Genomic DNA, 17,570 nt, shown 5'->3' with positions numbered 1-17,570 from the left:
TGATGCTGTATTTATTTATTTATTTGGCTTTATTTAATTTATTTAACATATTTAAGTGGCTTTATTGATTTAACTGTACATTTGTGGCCACAGACCAAAGCTGTAATATTGTATGCTCTGAATTATCTTTTATGAAATATTTGAACATTTTTGTATTTGTTTTGTAGAGTTCCTTTGAAGGTGGAGCAAGCCAACAATGCACGTGATGCTTTGGCAAAAACTGTCTATAGTCATCTTTTTGATCATGTGGTGAACAGAGTAAATCAGTGTTTTCCTTTTGAAACATCATCATTTTTTATTGGAGTGCTAGATATTGCTGGTTTTGGTAAGTTTGATATACTTATATATAAATTTAGTTTCCTTTTTGGGGGGAGGGCATGCTGACACTATGTACCTTAAAGGTTAAGCTGTTAAGTTCTCCTATTCCTTGAGGATTACTTCTGAATGATTTTTGGGATCAAGAAAAGATCATCTGGGGAAATCAGCAGGGCAAGTGATTTCACCATCTTTTTTTTCCCACCAGCAATACAAGTAAGTTTGATTCTATCTTTGTGTAACTCTCTGTTGCTCTGCTTTTTATCTCTGTTCTTTGAGAACCATCCTCTTTTGTGATGGAGGAGGAAAATGTGAGATTTAGTCAGAGAAATTGAGTTTAAATCCATACTCTGTCATTGGTCCTAATCTGTGTGATTTTACCTCTTTGAATTTCAAGGATTTCAACTAGATAGTTTTCAAGATCTTTCTAGCTCTGTATTTATGGCCCTGTAAATTTAGATCTCTTACTTTTAATTTTTTTGTCATCACCTGGTACTCGCCAAAACCTAGATTTCTCCTGAAAATAATTCTTGGCACCTTCAAAGCCTGTTCTTTTTGTCACACTTCTTAGCACACTGGGCTAGAGGGAAGAGTAGGTAATTGTTTTTTACTGCCATTTTCATATCTGCTTGTTGGATCATTCAATCACTTGTTTTTTTCTTTAAAGTTGACTCCATTTTGTCCAGATTTTTGCTCCGTTATAACTCCATCAATAGCCTCACAGTTTTTTTTTTTTTAGTTTCTCTCTCCTTTTAATGTTCCATTCTTTCTTTTCCTTAGCCTTCTTATGTTCCATAACCTGAGTGATTATTTTTATCTCTTCTTTCCTTGCTCCTTCTCCTTCTATCTCCCCCACATCATTCCTCCTAAGTTTGTCTGAATTCTCCCCATTGCTAAAGTTCTTAGAAAGGATTCCACTTATCCATTATGTAATATTTTCTTATTTATATGTATCTGAATTTTTATTTTATGGATTAAATAGTAAGCAGATGATAAGTAGAAAAAAATTCAAAAAAGTTCTAGGAATTTTTAAATTTTTGTTTTTATTTATCTCATTGAGTTAATTGTATCTAGAACTGGAGGTTCAGTATGGACCTTAAATTTAACATATCCAAAACTGAACTAATTTTCTCTCTCTAAACTTTGCTTCCCCTTTAATTTTTCTGTTATTGTAGAAGGCAAAACATTCTCCTTGTCCCTCAGGCTTAAAATCTAGATGTCATCTTCAACTCCTCACTTCTCTCGCTCCCCCATCCAATCTGTTGCCAAGGCTTGTCAGTTTCACACAATATCTTTTAATATGCTTCTGTTTCTCTTCTGACACTGGCACTACTTTAGGACAGACTCTTATCATATTATACCTGGATTATTGAAATTGCTGGTGAGTCTGCCTGCTTCAAGTCTTTTTGCATTCCAATTTATCCTTTATTCAGCCACCAAAATAAAATTTTAAAGCATAGAGATCATGCTAAATTCCCCTATTCAACAAACTCTAGTGGATCTTACTTCCTCCAGGATCACATGAAAAAATCGTCTCATAACAAAGCCCCTCATAACCGAGACTAATTTTCCAATCTTCTTACTTTACTCCTTGACACATAATTTTTGATTCAGTGACACTAGCCTTTTTGCTGTCCCATGAACAAGAAATTTGATCTCTTAATTCTAGATAATTTTTCTTGCTGTTTTTATTCCTGGAATGCTCTCCTATCTCACCTTTACTTATTGGCTTCTTTTAACTCCTAGGTCAAATTCCATCTTCCATAGGAACCCTTTCTTAAATTATTAATTCTAGTGTTGTTGCTCTATTATTTTCTGTTTATTTTGTATTCCACTAGTTTGAACATTTTTTGTGTTGTCTCCCCATTAGATTGTGAGTTTTTTTGAGGGCAGGGATTATCTATTATCTCATTTTGTGAGCTCAGCTATTAGCACAGTGACGAAAACATAGTAGGCATTTAATAAATGTTTATTTTCTGTGTTGTTTGAAAACATTCTGATAGTAAATATGCATCTGTAGCTCTCTACTTATTGTCTTCAGAATCAATCAACATTTCTTAAGTCTATTATATGCCAGGCACTGTGCTAAGTGCTGGGAAGAAAGTCATAAGACAGTTGCTCTGTGGCATGATGATGTCCTGCAGCTGAGCTAAGGAGATAAGAGTTTTAGAACTGGTTTTATCATACAAATGATGAGTTTTTGGAGTTAATGATGTCCAGGAAAGAAGTCAGCTGGGAAAGGATGAATTGAATTCCTTGGGTACCCTCCATAATTGGTGGAGGATTGGGAAAGAGCTCCCAAATGTACATCCCCTACCTTTTACAATTAGAGGGAGGAAGGAGCCCCATACACAAGAGCACAGAGGTAGTTGAACCAATCTGAGGCAGGTGAGGCTATTATAATATACCAGGAGGTAAAGAAGACTGGAATTAAAGTGCTGATTATGTGAATGGAGAAAGGAGAACAAATGTGTGAGATGTTAGAGATATAGACTTGACAAGACTTGACAGTGGCTAACTGGATGTAAAGAATAAGAGAGAGTAAGGAATCATTCTTATGGGAGATATATTCTATATTAAATAAAGTGCTGTAATATTAATTGTAGTTGACTACATTTTTGTGCCATTTTATTCTATAGTTTTTATTCTATATACTTCTTAGCAGTAGTTGATTTTCAAATATTTATTACATTCCTTCTGTGTACCAGACAGTGTACTAAGCAGTGGGGATATAAAGAAAAGCAAAATTCAGCCCTTGTACTCAAGGGGTTCACAATCTAACAGAGAAAGAACACATAAAATGAAGCTAAAAAGTGGGAGGGGGATGATTAAAAAAAAAAACAAAGGATATCCTGGGGGCATAATGAAGTCCAGAAGAGTGGGAAATTAAAAGATAACTGCTCAGAATATTTTTCTTAATTAGAAGGTCCAGGAGGAGTCTGCATTGTCCATCCTGTACCATTTCCAATTAGATGGATCAGGAAAGAGTTGGCACCAGGGGCAGGGACCTGAGATGAGAGTTTCAGGATTGATATGATTTTGTAGCATATTAAGATTCTGGTGAAGTCCAGAGAAGGGCCAGGTGGGAAATGATGCAGCTTACTAGTTGATATTTGCCTTTTGTGTCTTTCAGTGAAAGATGCCTTTTTTTCAGTGTTATGCTGAATAAGGCCTTTATATAATACAGCTATTTCTAAAGGATTTCTATTTCAGAAATTTAATGTAGCATATCTTTTTCTAGCCAGTTCATATTTAATGGAAATAAAGTCTCAAAATGAGTATTATCATGGTAGTATAGGAAAGTGAATTTTATTTTTTTTTGTTTAATTGATTTTTGTTTAATATAGATTTAAGTCTTGGATGCAATTAAAATTTATTTTAATATAAAGTTGTCATTGGTCTAATAAAGATTATTCACTTTGGTTTTTATTTTCCCTTTCAGAGTACTTTGAACACAACAGCTTTGAACAGTTTTGCATCAACTATTGCAATGAAAAGCTACAACAGTTTTTTAATGAAAGGATTTTGAAAGAGGTAATTTACAATATGCTTGTTGGTAAAATTATACTATAGATTTTTAGAGGACAAAAGTAAAAAGTGATTTTGGTTTGATTTGTTAAACATATTATTATTGAACTTCAGTGTAACTACTGCATATAATTTCCTTTAATATATTTAATATAATTTATATAATATATATTATATAATTTATATACATAATTTAAATAATATAATTTAGTATATTTTGTTTTCTTTTTAGGACCTTTAAAAATCTGATTTATATATTTGTGTTTTTTTTTAAATAATTTTATAATATATATATATTCAATAATAAATTATTCAAATAATATAATTTTTCCTATAAAACTCTCATTGGTATATCCCTGTTGGGAATAAAAAAATTTAAATACTTAGATAATTTACTGTTTCATTACTTAGGTGAATTTAGGAATATCAGTGTAGATATCTTTGCAACTATTGTATGTTACCACTTATTCATGCCATCTTGTCCTCTGGGATTCTTGTTCATATCCTGTTATTCATAGAAAATCTATGCAAAGTCCTGGCAGTTACCCTCTAAACTTTAAAACAATAATTACATGAGTACAGTTGTGGTATATAATCTGTCTTTTTGTTATCCTTTGTTTTTTATACATGACTAACTCACTTTATTTTCCAAACATAAATTTCCTCATCCTGTTTGATTTATTTTCTGTATTTGATACATAACCACCTTATGCATAACTTGGTCCCAACTACCCTTCTCTGTTTCTCAAAAGTGATATTCTGTTGTTTATTTCTTTTTTTTCACTGATTGTCATTCCATGCTGGAATAAACTTCCTTTTCATATCCACCTTACAGAATCCCCTTCCTCTTTGAAGAGTCAGCTCAAACACCCTCTTAGACACAAAAATCTTTTGCCAAATACTAATGTCTTTCCTAACTACCTTATATGTCATTACTTTGTTTTTATTTCATATTCTGTATACACATATATGTCTTGGTTTGTATAGTGTCTCCTTTAATAGAATATAAGCTCCTTCAGAGTAGGGATTTTTATCATTGATTATATTTGTATCTACTGTATCTAGCATAATGTCTGACATGTAGTAGATGTCTAATAAATATTGATCAAGTGAGATTCTGTTTTCATTTTTAGCAATGTCAATATTAATATAATTCCGTCTCTTTAGTCCTGTATCAGCTCAGTAGTTATTGGACAAAATTCTAAGTTTAAATAAGAATTGCTAGTATTAAAATGATATAATTTTCATTGTAGTCTTCATCCTATCACTCAGTCAATATTGGTATAGATGTGGACTTGCATAGGATCAAAGGCTTGTTTGTATTTTCTTTTCTTTTATAGAATGATAGGAGTTTAAAAATTAATAGTCTAATAATCTGCTCCTGCTAAATGTTCTTAGTACTTACCAAGTTGATATTCAGTTGGAAGAGTCTTTTGTAGACACTTTAAGTATTTTGACAAATACTAGGTACATTCTTGGCCCAAGCACAAGTCATATTCTGTTATGAAACTTTCCCTCTATAAATCAAACCAAACTAAACCACACAATTAAGAAAAAAGATTCGATTTGTTTATATTTTCATCTAATAGTTTATAAAATGATAAGTTTATACACATGGAGTTGTAGCTACTTTGTATATAGTGTTTTAAAGTTTGCAAAGCATTTTACAAATATCTCATTTTATCCTCACAATCATCCTGGGACATGAGTGTTATTATCATTCTCATTTTGATGAAACTGAAGAAGATGAAGGTTAAATAATTTGCCCACTGTCACATAGCTGTTACGTGTCTGAATTCAGTTTGAATTCAAGACTTCCTGACTCTTCCTGACTGTCCCTTATGCTTACCTAATTGTGTATTTGTGCATGCATATCTTTGCATATATAAACACAAATATACATACTATAGACATATTATAAATGTGTAGACATACTATAAATGTGTATACATACTATAAATGTGTATACATATATATTATATATACATAAATACCCACTATAAATATGTACATTTATGTATGTACATATACACACATACCTCTCACATATACCTAAAATAATTATGTGTAATTTAGGATAATTAGTTCAAGATAAGTAATATTAAAAGATTTAATCTAAAATGGAAATATAGTTTCTTTTTTGAATGTGACCAAAGGGTGATAAATCTATAAAATAGATTCTATCTTGTAGGTTTATAAGTATCTTCTAGACAGTTTGCTTTGTTTATCTTGATTGTCCTAAGATCTTAATTACTTGATATTTACATGACTGATAATTTATAAATCTGCACATGGACATGTTTCTGTGTATGTGATTCATATACTTGATTTATTTGAGGGCTAGTTACTCAGTGTCCTAGGAATGCACTTGTTTATGTACTTCGTAAAAACAAAGAGTTTCTCTATTCACTGTTCAAAGGTGAATTCTTCCAGTAAGCTCTTTGCAAATGTGAATTTTTTCATTTATTGTATTTGTGTCCTTAGCATCCAACAATGCCTGATATATAGTAAGTGCCCAATGATTTTTTGCTGATTGATTTTTTTTTTTTTTTACTATATATATACTCAGTAATTATTAATGATGCTACAATCAGCATAAAATGCTAAAACAATTTCATACCTCAGGAGACATTCATATCTATGATTATTTCATTTTTATTTAGGAACAGGAACTGTACCAAAAAGAAGGCTTAGGAGTCAATGAAGTACACTATGTGGATAATCAGGACTGTATTGGTATGTCTTATTTATATTTTTGAGAAATAAGCCAGGTTATGATGAATTTTCTTTAGAATAGATTTTGATACTTCATCTTGGTATTTTTTTTTCAATCTGTGGCTATTAAACACATTGGCTAGTGGAAATAAAGATGTGATTAGTTAGATGTGATTATTGAGAAAAGACTCATTTTTCTAATATTGCTTCTTGTAAAGGATTCTTCCTACTCAAACCTCTGGTTTTGGTTTAAAGTTTTCTAAGGGCTTATAATCCTGTTTAGTGCTTTTAAATTTTCATGTGACTAGTAAAACAAAATTAGGAACTTTGGAATAAGTAAATTCTGTAAATACAAAGTAAATTAAATGTAATAATGAAAGTGACAGTATAAAAGTCAGAATAATTTTTGAACTACTAAATATTTTGGGAGAGAATGGTTTGAGTAATATATCTATTTCATTTTCTATAATTGCATGTGACAATGGAACCATTTGTCTTTTGCATATGATAATACATGAACTTCCTAGAGAGATCAAAGAAAGGATTTATCTCATAACTCACTTCTTGTGTCTTTAGGACCAGTTTGTCTTTCTATGACTGAAAATATAACTACAGTTTGTGACTAGAAAATGTTTGTAGAGCATTATGCATAAAAGTGAATAGTGTTGTTTAGGAATGATTTCTCTACTATCATCATTTGCCATTGTCCTGATTATTTAATCAGTATTCATTCTTACTGCTCACCACAAATGTTAAGAGAAAGTCTCTTTGTAAATTTGGTCTTTTACTCTTCAAACTATGGATGAGAACTAGGTAGGATACATTAATTTTGAGAACTTACATGTGTAGTACTTTTAAAACACTTGATGTTTTTTTTCCACTAAAACTTTATTCCCCTTTCCCTAAATATTCACCTCCTTGGGCTTTGTATTCTTTTTCTAAATTCTGCTCTCTTTCATGTCTCTTCCTATCATAGTACTTTCAGCCTTTTAAGGCCCAACTCAAATTCCATATCTGTCTTATAGAACATGCCAGAAATAATTTCATCTTCTTTTGAACTCATAAAACTGTTTTTTTTTTAACCTCTTAAATGTTACTTTTCAGATATAGTCTTATATTATATTTATTTCTGAGCATGGTTATTCCTTCAGTTAGATTTGAAGGTCCTAGAGTAAGGAACTCTGGTCTTGTACTCCTTAACATAGTCTTGTACATATAGAATTTATTCAGTAAATATTTTCATTTCACCAAATGAATGAATTAAAATCAGTTCATTTTTTCCTTATGACAAATGTATAGATTTGATCATAGTATTTGTACATTTAGAACTCAAAGAGATTTTGAAGGACATTTAGTTCAGTATCCTCATTTTATAGATGAAAAAACAGACCCAGAGAAGTGAAGTAGTTTTTTTAGAGTTACTTAGGTAATTAAATGACCAAGTTAGGGTTTGAGCCCAGGTTCTTTGATTTTCAGCATTTTTATATACATTCCTTCCAAAAAAAAACCCTTGAGAATAGACAGGATATGGATTATTATTCACATTCTTTGCATAATGAAATTAAGACTTAGGGAATTTCTGATTTGCCTAAGATCATACAGATGCAGTCTTTCCCTATAATCTTATAAATCAAAAGGTCTTTAAACTAAAAATAAATAAAGTCTGAAATAACTTCCTGTATATACTGGCTAAGCTATAGAATAGCTACTGTGTAGGAAGAAGAATAACAATAAAGATACCTAGAAATTCACTAGTGAGAAAAAAAAAATCTAGCAGCGTAAATTCTGGATTCTGATATTTGTAAATAAATACACATAATGCAGGTAATAAGCAAAATGAACAGAGATCTTAATATAGAAAGATAAATTTGACTTGCTCAGGTATTATTGATGTTGGTGAAATAGGACTTATTGGTAGAATGTGGCGCCATTCAGGAAAGCACAATGGAGAGAATTTGGATGAAGGTGAATTGAAGAACAAATAAAAACATATTATTGTTTTTGGAATTTATTACAGACAATATGGCTAGAAAGAGCAAATAGATTTTAAGAAACATATTGATAAAACAGTAGTGGGGGAAACTTATTATATTGACTTATATTCTGGCGATCTTGCTCTACCTAAAGTATAACATAATAAACCCTAAAGTATAATGATTCAAAAAGTTACAATTCTAATGAGGAAGAAACAAGGGAGAAAAGAGGGAATTATCTAATAGACTGATGTGGATAGATAGAAAATAAGATCAACAAATCACATTGGAAGGAGATGCTAGATAACTTAGCAGAAGAAGATTGAGTGATGGCAATTAATAATAATAGTTGACTTCATATATCACTTTAAAGTTTGCAAAGAACTTAAACATACATGCTCTCATTTGAGCTTCACAACAGCCCTATCGGGTTGAAAATACAGGTATTATTATACATACTTTATTTTTACTTTTGTTTATATGCACTCTCTTTTATAGAGGAGGAAACTGAGACCAAAACCCAGACTCTCAGACTCATAGTGCAGTACTCTTTCCAGTGTTTTCTCATGTATTGCACCCATTTTATAGAAAAAAAAAACTATAGAGAAGTTGTCATTTCTAAATACTATAGTTGGTTAGCAACAGAACTGAGAATAGCACCTGTGCTATACTCTTGACAGTAGATTTTGCCATCCCTTTAGAGCTATCATTGTAAATTTACTTTTGAAAATAAGGTGCTTGGGAAAATTAAAAAAAATCTAATAATGTATACAGTAACTTGTATGTTTAATCAAAACAATTTTAGAGCAGTTGAATTTTTGGTAAAATTGTAGAGGAAGCAAAGTGTTATGAAGAGGCAAAAAATGATTTGTTTTTTTGTTGTTATTCTGAAGCTTTGTAAATTTGATTTATTTTTCAAAGTCATGATTTAAATGAGAAAAGTTTTTTTTTCCCCTCTACCAGGTGTTGTTAACTATTTCAGAAAGAGAAATATAAATTTCTTATTTGATAAAATTTTTAAAAACTACAAATTTTTTTTGAAATTCACTGTGTTTTCATTTTTCAATGGACTATAATGACAAATTTTTCAGTAAAAATGAACAATTATCATAGAAAATCAATAGATTATTTAAATTGTTCTAGTTTGTGATGATTGTAACATTTGTTTTAGTGCTTATAAACTTTATGATTAGTTACAATTGACATTGTTTTGAATGTTTTGTTTATTTTATTTAAATAGACTTAATTGAAGCAAAATTAGTGGGAGTCCTGGATATTTTGGATGAAGAAAATCGCCTTCCTCAACCAAGTGATCAACACTTTACAGCTGCAGTTCATCAGAAGCACAAGGACCATTTTCGCCTTACTGTGAGTTTACTGTTAGAGCATTATTAGTATTATGCAAAAAAATTAGTGTAGTGAAGAAGGGAGTTAGGACTCATTTTTTTGAAGATGCTTTAATGGAGCTAGCCTTTAATGGATCATGCCTCAAGAATACCAAGGAGCATTAAAATTTTTACTTTGAGTAAATGAACATTAAAAAAGAATACCAAGGAGCATTAAAAATTTTACTTTGAGTAAATGAACATTAAAAAAACTAGAAGATTCTTTTCTTTTTATAATATTGGTATATATTATGTGATAAACTATATGTAATAGTTAAGGCTTAAAGTTGGAGCTGAATTTTTCCATTTAGGGAGAAATCAATGAGTAGAAAAGGCATGTGTGCAATTTTCAGAATCAACCTAGGATGCACAGATATCTGTTCTCAATTAATACTTTCTAATTTATTTATAAAGTTAAAATGAGAATCCTGGAACTAAATGGAAATTCTAACACACTATTTTAGTCTATATTTTCACAAAATAATGATCATTAGACTAATTAAGTATTTTGTTTAGATTCAGTGAAGATCTCTGCCTCTGACACTAAGAAACTGTGTGAGCTTATCCAAATCATTTAATCTTTGTGTGTCTCAAGTAACTACTTAGGAATTACCTTCTAAGATACAGCTGTGCTATCAACTGAATTGTAAGAATTTCCAACCCTAGCAATTCTTCTTGCTAATGAAATCACAGATTTTCTTCTTATTTATTATTTAAGTAACTATTTTTTGGTGATCTTGTTGAAAGCCCTTTAATTAGAGAGACAATTTAGTATAGTTATTAAAAACTCTGGAATTTGAGTGAGAAAGACCAGGCTCAACCCAACCTCAGATGCTGGCTTTAAAAATCTATGTATGTTACTTAACCTTTCTTGTCATAACTGTTCTTACAAGTAGGTATCGTAATATCTTCCAGGCTCATATGAGATTGTATGTATTTGCGCATGCACGCATGTCTATGTGTGTGTGTGTGTGTGTGTGTATGTGTATTTTGTTTTGTAAAGCTTAAAGCACTATATAAATGTCACTTGTTTGATTCAGTCTTCTAAAATAGATGTCTGTAGCATAAGCGTTATAAAATTTTAAAACTAAAAAGGACCATAGAAATGATAAGAGGTGCCTTATTTTACATATAGAGATACTAATTTTCATTGAAACAGATGAGAAACTCCCTCACTAATGAATCATTATTTAAACAAAAGATTTAGCAAGAAAACATCTTTTCAGTTCACTGTTCTTTGAAATAGTATAACATATTTCCTTGATTGTTCAGCATGTTAAATGACTGACATCTACTACCAGGAAAGACAAATTCAAAATGACAAAAGTATAGGGGAATTAGTATGGAATTTAATGTTTGTAGCCATTACAAAATTGAAAGTGTGTCATGTTTTACATTTTCAAATCTGATTCAGTTTTTTTATTTAATTATTTCTGTCAGTGGAAACACCATTTATTTTACTTGTCTCCTATTTTTAAAATCTGGGTAGTATGATTAAGATGTACTTCTGGAATTTCATGTACTCATTCTGGGTTTTTTTTTTTTTTTCATTGTCATTAAGACATTAGTTCACACCTTCCTGAAATAAGAGCATTTTGTTCTAATTGATCTTAGTACCTCTATTCCCTTCAGGCTCCATATTTACTATTAAGGTTGTCTTTCCTTCTGCAGAGATTAGTAGGTTGTCATTCTTCTGCTCAGAAATTCCATTTGACATGCTATCTATTGTTTAAACAGTATACTCTGAGCTCTTATTCCTCCCTATTAGAATGTATGCACTTGAAGGTAGGAATTATTTATTTATGTATTCCCATTTCTTTTGTTTAACATAAAAGAAAAAGTATTCTTAAAAATCCTAGTGCTTTGTACATAATGGATTATAAATGTTTTCATGTAAATGTCAATTTGAATTGAAAAATCTTTTCCTGGCATTTAAGAACCTTTATAAACTGCTACACCATACCTTCCCAGATTTTTGTACTACACCCCTTTAAAATATTCTTTAAAAATATTTTTGTTAGGTTACTTTGTTTTTACATTGCCTTAAATTCTTAGACCCTCTGCCATCCAATGAGCTATTTCTCCCTTGTAATGAAGAATATAAAAGAAAGATAAAGACCAATTTTGTAAATAGATTAGCTTGCAGTGGACAGTGTACATTCACAATTCCACCCTCAAAGCTTAACACCACTGAACAGTAACTTTCCACAAATTCTGTGGTTAACTCAAAATCATGCTACTATCTGCCCTTGGAACATGCTTATATAATAATAATTTATGTAATAAACTTGTATAGTAAACTTAGAGTTTACTATAGAAGACCCACCCAATATTGCTTTCTTTGACATCTAGAGTCTTTTTTATTTTTACTAGGTGGCCACCTTTTTTTGTCATATAATTCTTTTATGATGATCTTTGCTTCTATTCTTCCAAATTGCCTCTTACTTTTATGTTACATTCTGCTCACAATAATTATGCAAAATCTGTCTTATTCATAATTAGTCTTAAATTTTAAGATTTGTTTAGCTGCTACTTTTCTTATTTTTTATATATATGTATGTATGTGCAAGTATATGTGTGTGTGTGTGTGTGTGTGTGTGTGTGAGAAGACAAACAATCTCAGTATGGCATTTTTCTTTGTGCCTTGAATGAACCTAGATAGCACTTATTAAATGGAAGAGGATTAATGAAATTTTAATTGGGCATTTGAAATTTTCTGAGACTGATAATAAAAGTACTGTAGTGATTAGACCCCTGTACCAGGTACCAGAAAGACCTGGGTTTGAATTCTCACTCAAGCACTTGGTGACTTTGGGATTTTGGACAAACCAGTCAACCTTCCTGGGTTTCTATTTCCTTGTTTGTAAAATGAATGGATTAAATTATATGATTTCTAATGTCCCCTCTAAGTCTAAATCTGTAATCTATGATAAATAACAAATCTTATAAAAGTCAGGTTGTACTTAAATATGGCTTTGATATTCTGTTAGTTATTATACTTAGTTTATGTGTGATATTATGATAACTTATTATTTTATATATAATTCAAGAACACTTTGATAACTGTATCTAATATTCCTATAGTAAAAGGTAGAAGGACTTTATGAATTTGAGGTTTCTTTAAATAATCACTCACAGATTAGGTAATTCATCATTCAATAATTTCATAAATTGAAGATCTGTGGATTCCTTTACAGATTCCCAGGAAATCCAAACTGACTATTCACAGGAATATCAGAGATGATGAAGGTTTTATCATTAGGCATTTTGCAGGAGCTGTGTGCTATGAAACAGTAAGTATATATTTAGTATCATAGTCCTATGAACTTCTTATCAGAATTTCTTAAATGGATAAAATAAAATCACACAATTGCAAAGAAAACTAATTATAAAGTTATGAAAATACAAAAAAACTCAAATTCATGAATACTCTCTAAAGTATTCATGAAACCTTAGGGATCTGTAGACACTGGGTGAAGACTCAGCTTTAATCATAGGAAAACACCTTTTTTGTTAATACTGATAAAATTTAGGATGAAAGAAGGACTTTATCCATGTCTGATAAAACTTTTTGTAATAAGTAGTATAGTTTTAGGGTTTCTAAAAATAAAAGATTCAGAAATTTTGAGATGCTTACATTTGTAGATGCTTGTATTTCTTTAATAGTAAAAATTTCTTTAATATTGTGAAGTTTCCTTGTTCTAAACAAATTTATTTTATTTACTTTTCAGACTCAATTTGTTGAGAAAAACAATGATGCTTTGCATATGTCTCTTGAGTCCTTAATATGTGAATCCAGGGATAAATTTATTCGGGAATTATTTGAGTCATCCACAAACAACAACAAAGACACTAAGCAAAAAGCAGGAAAGCTTAGCTTCATCAGTGTGGGGAACAAATTCAAGGTATTAAACTTTTAAATTTTTCCTGCATTCAAAATATTTTTATTGTATAAAGTAAAATAGATATAAACCAAGCCATTGGCAAAAATCCATTATTATAATATAAAAGCTGACCTAACAGGTCTTTTTTTTTTTTCTTGAACTTTAAGTTTAATGAGTTAGAAAGGAACTGCAAATGCAGAAATACTTGCAATATGCTAAATGCTTCCTTTATTAGTGCCTAACCAAAATATCTGATGACTTCTCCTAATTTTTCTCCTTTCTACTGCTTACTGTCAAGCTGACATTCAAATCCTTACTTTCTCCACATGTTTTCTGTTTCCTTTTCCTTATTCAGCAGTTTTATTTTAGCTGGGATATTCCAGCTCAGGATGGCTAGAAAGGACTAGTTGAGTTGAGAGAGGAAAAGCAGGCACAGCCAGGGGCTTCAGGTAAATGATCACCTTTATGGATTTGTATTTATAAATTTTATTACCATTTTAGTAAGAGCCCTTCTCAAAACAGTTTGTAATTTCTTTTCTGTGTTTTCTATCATGTGGCATTGTAAATGTGCATATTGCTAACAAATATATGATTTATTATTAAAATTGTCCTACTAAAATAATAACTATTATTTAAAAGGCAAGTACTAAATGCTTCAATTGCTTATTTACTTTTGACAGATGTTTCATGCCTAATTTAATTATGCTCATATTGAAAGGAAGAATTTTTTGTTGTTTTAGGCAAGGGAAATAATTTTTCAAAAAGTTTACCTTAAAAATGGAAAATCTTTTATTGGTCTTAATTGCCTGATTTTTTCAGATTTAAGATTTGTAATACAGGTTTTTTTCCTGAAAATTTGATGAATGAAGAATCAGTTATAGCGTAGTATGTTTATTTTTAATACTAGTTCCATGGGATATTGTTCTGTTTTTGTCTTTTGCATATATGTCAGAAAAATTCTTATGAATTTAGAATATTAATTTTTTACTTTATATTATTACTTTTATATATTAGGACTAAAGATGTAACTATAACATAATTATTTACATGAAAACTTTGATATATCAACTTATGGTGCAAAATATTTTTTAGAAATAATACTATTGCTTGTTTCAAAGCATTTCAGTAGAAAGTAACTTTCAACACAAGAATTTTAAATAATTTTCCATTTTGAATCTTATTTTATTTTATTCACAAATATTAACTTTATAAATAAAAGTTTTTAAAAAATATATCAGTCTTAATGAATTTAATGCTATTTCTCAAGGAATTGTTTTTAACCACTTAATAGTTTTCAAAACTGATTCACAATTTGCCTCATTTCTTTATCTCTCCTAGCAATATATATTTTTCCACTTACAAAACTTCTTAGACTCAAAGTTAAGCTAATTAAGAACAATTTTCTGGAAATATTATTACACACATTTTCCTTGGAAACATTTTGCACCAACATTTTTTTTGTGCTTAGGATATTATTTTGCCATATATGGATAAATAATATAATTCTAAATTTCAGCAATTTTGTATAGTACAGACTTGCTCTCTATAATCTTAGATTATTATGCATAAAAACAACATTTACACAAATACAGTGATAAAACAGAGTGAGGTATGTAGAGAGGTGAGGCCAAGGAAATTCTATAGTACTTATTAATTTTAAATATGTTTAATAAGTCATTATTATTTAGACAGCTCATGTAGTATTGCCTCACTTTCTAGAATTATTGATGAAGGGCTTCATAGAAGTAAATTTCCAGGTAACTGAAGATTTTATTTTAAGACTCCCTTGAAAGACTTTTTCCTTAAAAAATGAATTTATATGCTTCCTGAAAAGCTGGAAATAAGTTTATCATTTTGTAATGGCTGAGGAATATTATATATATATTTCATGGAAATATAGGAGTTATTGTCTTTTAGAGAGCTGTTTAATCTTGCAACAGCCCAGGCTAATAAACTTTTTAGCTTTTTTCAGCTGTCAGATGCTTTTGTTGTTCATTTTGCTGCCCTTTTAAAATTTATGCCCAAGTTGTAAGGGTGGCTCACTGCTATACTCATGGATTAAAGTGAATAGGCTTTCTAATAACTATTTCTTTCTCTAATTGAGAGACCTTTTTCTTGCTTTTGTGGGTTGGTCAGCCGTGTATCAGATATGAAAGTTGTCAGAAATCTTATCTCCAAAAAAATGGGTCATTAACTATATTTTGTCAAATTGATAAATCATTTTACTATACTTAAGTTTGAATTCATTTGGGTTATAAGTATATTCAAGACCTCCCAAAGTCAGTTTTAAGTGAATATAAATTGTATTGATTTAGTGAAGAAAGGTGCTGTGCATTGTTAGTATTAGTATAAGTTTTAGAAACAAACTTTCTTGTTAGGAATATATAAAATAATTCAGACAACAGTATAGGTAGGATTAGAGGACATTCATCATTTGTAGTTTCTTGGCAAATTAGGTGGAATATTTAATTCTAGAACTGAAGTAGGATGACTTACATGACTAGAATCATAGCATTTTAAATAATAGGGACATTAAGTCATTTTTTTGAATTTATTGTTAGAATTATTTTATATATAAAATATTGCTAAAGTTTAAACTAAAATTAAGTCTTTTCCTCTAAGGCAGTTGAAAAATAGTAAATGGAACTTATGTAGATGTTTATGAATAATTATAAGTGACTGATAGTCTCTAAAAGAACATTTTTATATGACATTGTTTTCATATTTATTTTAAATATAGATTTGCTCAGCGAATTGCTATTGAATTATGTGCAGGTTTCCATAAGCCATGTACATATTTAATGTTACTTCACTTTTTAAATGTATTTTGTTTTCTGGGTCTACTATCTGTTTTTTTTTCATATTAATTTTAAAGTGTGGAGTTTATATTAGTAGCAGTAATCATTTCCACTCCTGATGTGTCTTGTGCAAATAGAGTGATTAATTTCTTTTGTGTTGTACAGGGCATGTTGCATGATTAGGTTTTATCAAATCCTTTTGCATGTTTCACTTCTCAAATTGTAATGTTACTTTTTAAAAAAAATGTAGTGACAAGTTTTTTTTTTTTTTAGCACATCTTGATTTTAACTAATATTTATTTGTATACTTTTCTTTTATGATGTAGTAAACACATTTTTTTCTTCTACAGACACAATTAAATTTGCTCTTGGAAAAATTGCGTAGCACTGTAAGTATGTTTGAAGACAATATATCTTTCCCTCCCTTATTCTATAGTTTATATTTTAACTATTAGATACCATTATTATTAGTATCTACCAAAAACTTTGGGACTAGCACCAGTTAAAGTATTGAATTTTTAATAAATTCTTGAATTGAAATTTATGTAGTAAATCCTTTTATTATATATAATTTTCAAAATGTTTTATAATTACCTTTTGTATTTTTATATACTGGTCATTCCTCAGGTCAGTTAGTCAGTAAGCATTTATTAGTGCTTCCTATGTACCATATAGACACTATATAATTTCTGGGTATACAAAATACTTTTCTAAAAAGACCTTTTGTTTTTTTAAAAAAATAATCTAATGGGAAAAGACAACCTATAAAAAGAATCTGAAAAGTGGAGGGAATGAGACAACAGAGAGAGGAGGGATGGTTGGTAAGAATAGGAAAATAATCTGCTATTTGATGGGAAATTGTGGAGGAGCTGTCCATTGTCCACTGTCCATTTTCTTCAATCAGAGGGAGGAACATCAGAAGTAGAAGTACTGAGGAGATGAATTTCAGGATTGATATGATCTTGTAGGAAG

The 17,570-nt window shown here is 30.0% G+C and overlaps 1 protein-coding gene across 7 annotated transcripts in view; it reads left to right on the top strand.

Annotated features, from left to right (window-relative positions):
* Positions 1-17,570, top strand: part of MYO6 (myosin VI) — a 189,619-nt gene that overhangs the window by 123,150 nt on the left and 48,899 nt on the right. For 6 of the 7 annotated variants that reach the window (XM_074310470.1, XM_074310468.1, XM_074310469.1 and 3 more), the window contains 7 exons: positions 168-325; positions 3,758-3,849; positions 6,507-6,579; positions 9,772-9,899; positions 13,114-13,209; positions 13,648-13,821; positions 16,949-16,987. In XM_074310470.1, coding sequence (XP_074166571.1) covers positions 168-325; positions 3,758-3,849; positions 6,507-6,579; positions 9,772-9,899; positions 13,114-13,209; positions 13,648-13,821; positions 16,949-16,987 — 760 coding nt within the window. Of the gene's footprint in view, positions 1-167; positions 326-3,757; positions 3,850-6,506; positions 6,580-9,771; positions 9,900-13,113; positions 13,210-13,647; positions 13,822-14,155; positions 14,259-16,948; positions 16,988-17,570 lie in introns of those variants that run through there. The other variant, XM_074310472.1, reaches the window with a different exon arrangement.

Source organism: Sminthopsis crassicaudata, chromosome 4, assembly GCF_048593235.1.
Source record: "Sminthopsis crassicaudata isolate SCR6 chromosome 4, ASM4859323v1, whole genome shotgun sequence".
Taxonomy (NCBI): domain Eukaryota; kingdom Metazoa; phylum Chordata; class Mammalia; order Dasyuromorphia; family Dasyuridae; genus Sminthopsis; species Sminthopsis crassicaudata.
Note: the sequence above shows the minus strand (reverse complement) of the source record. Positions and strands in the feature narration are given on the sequence as shown.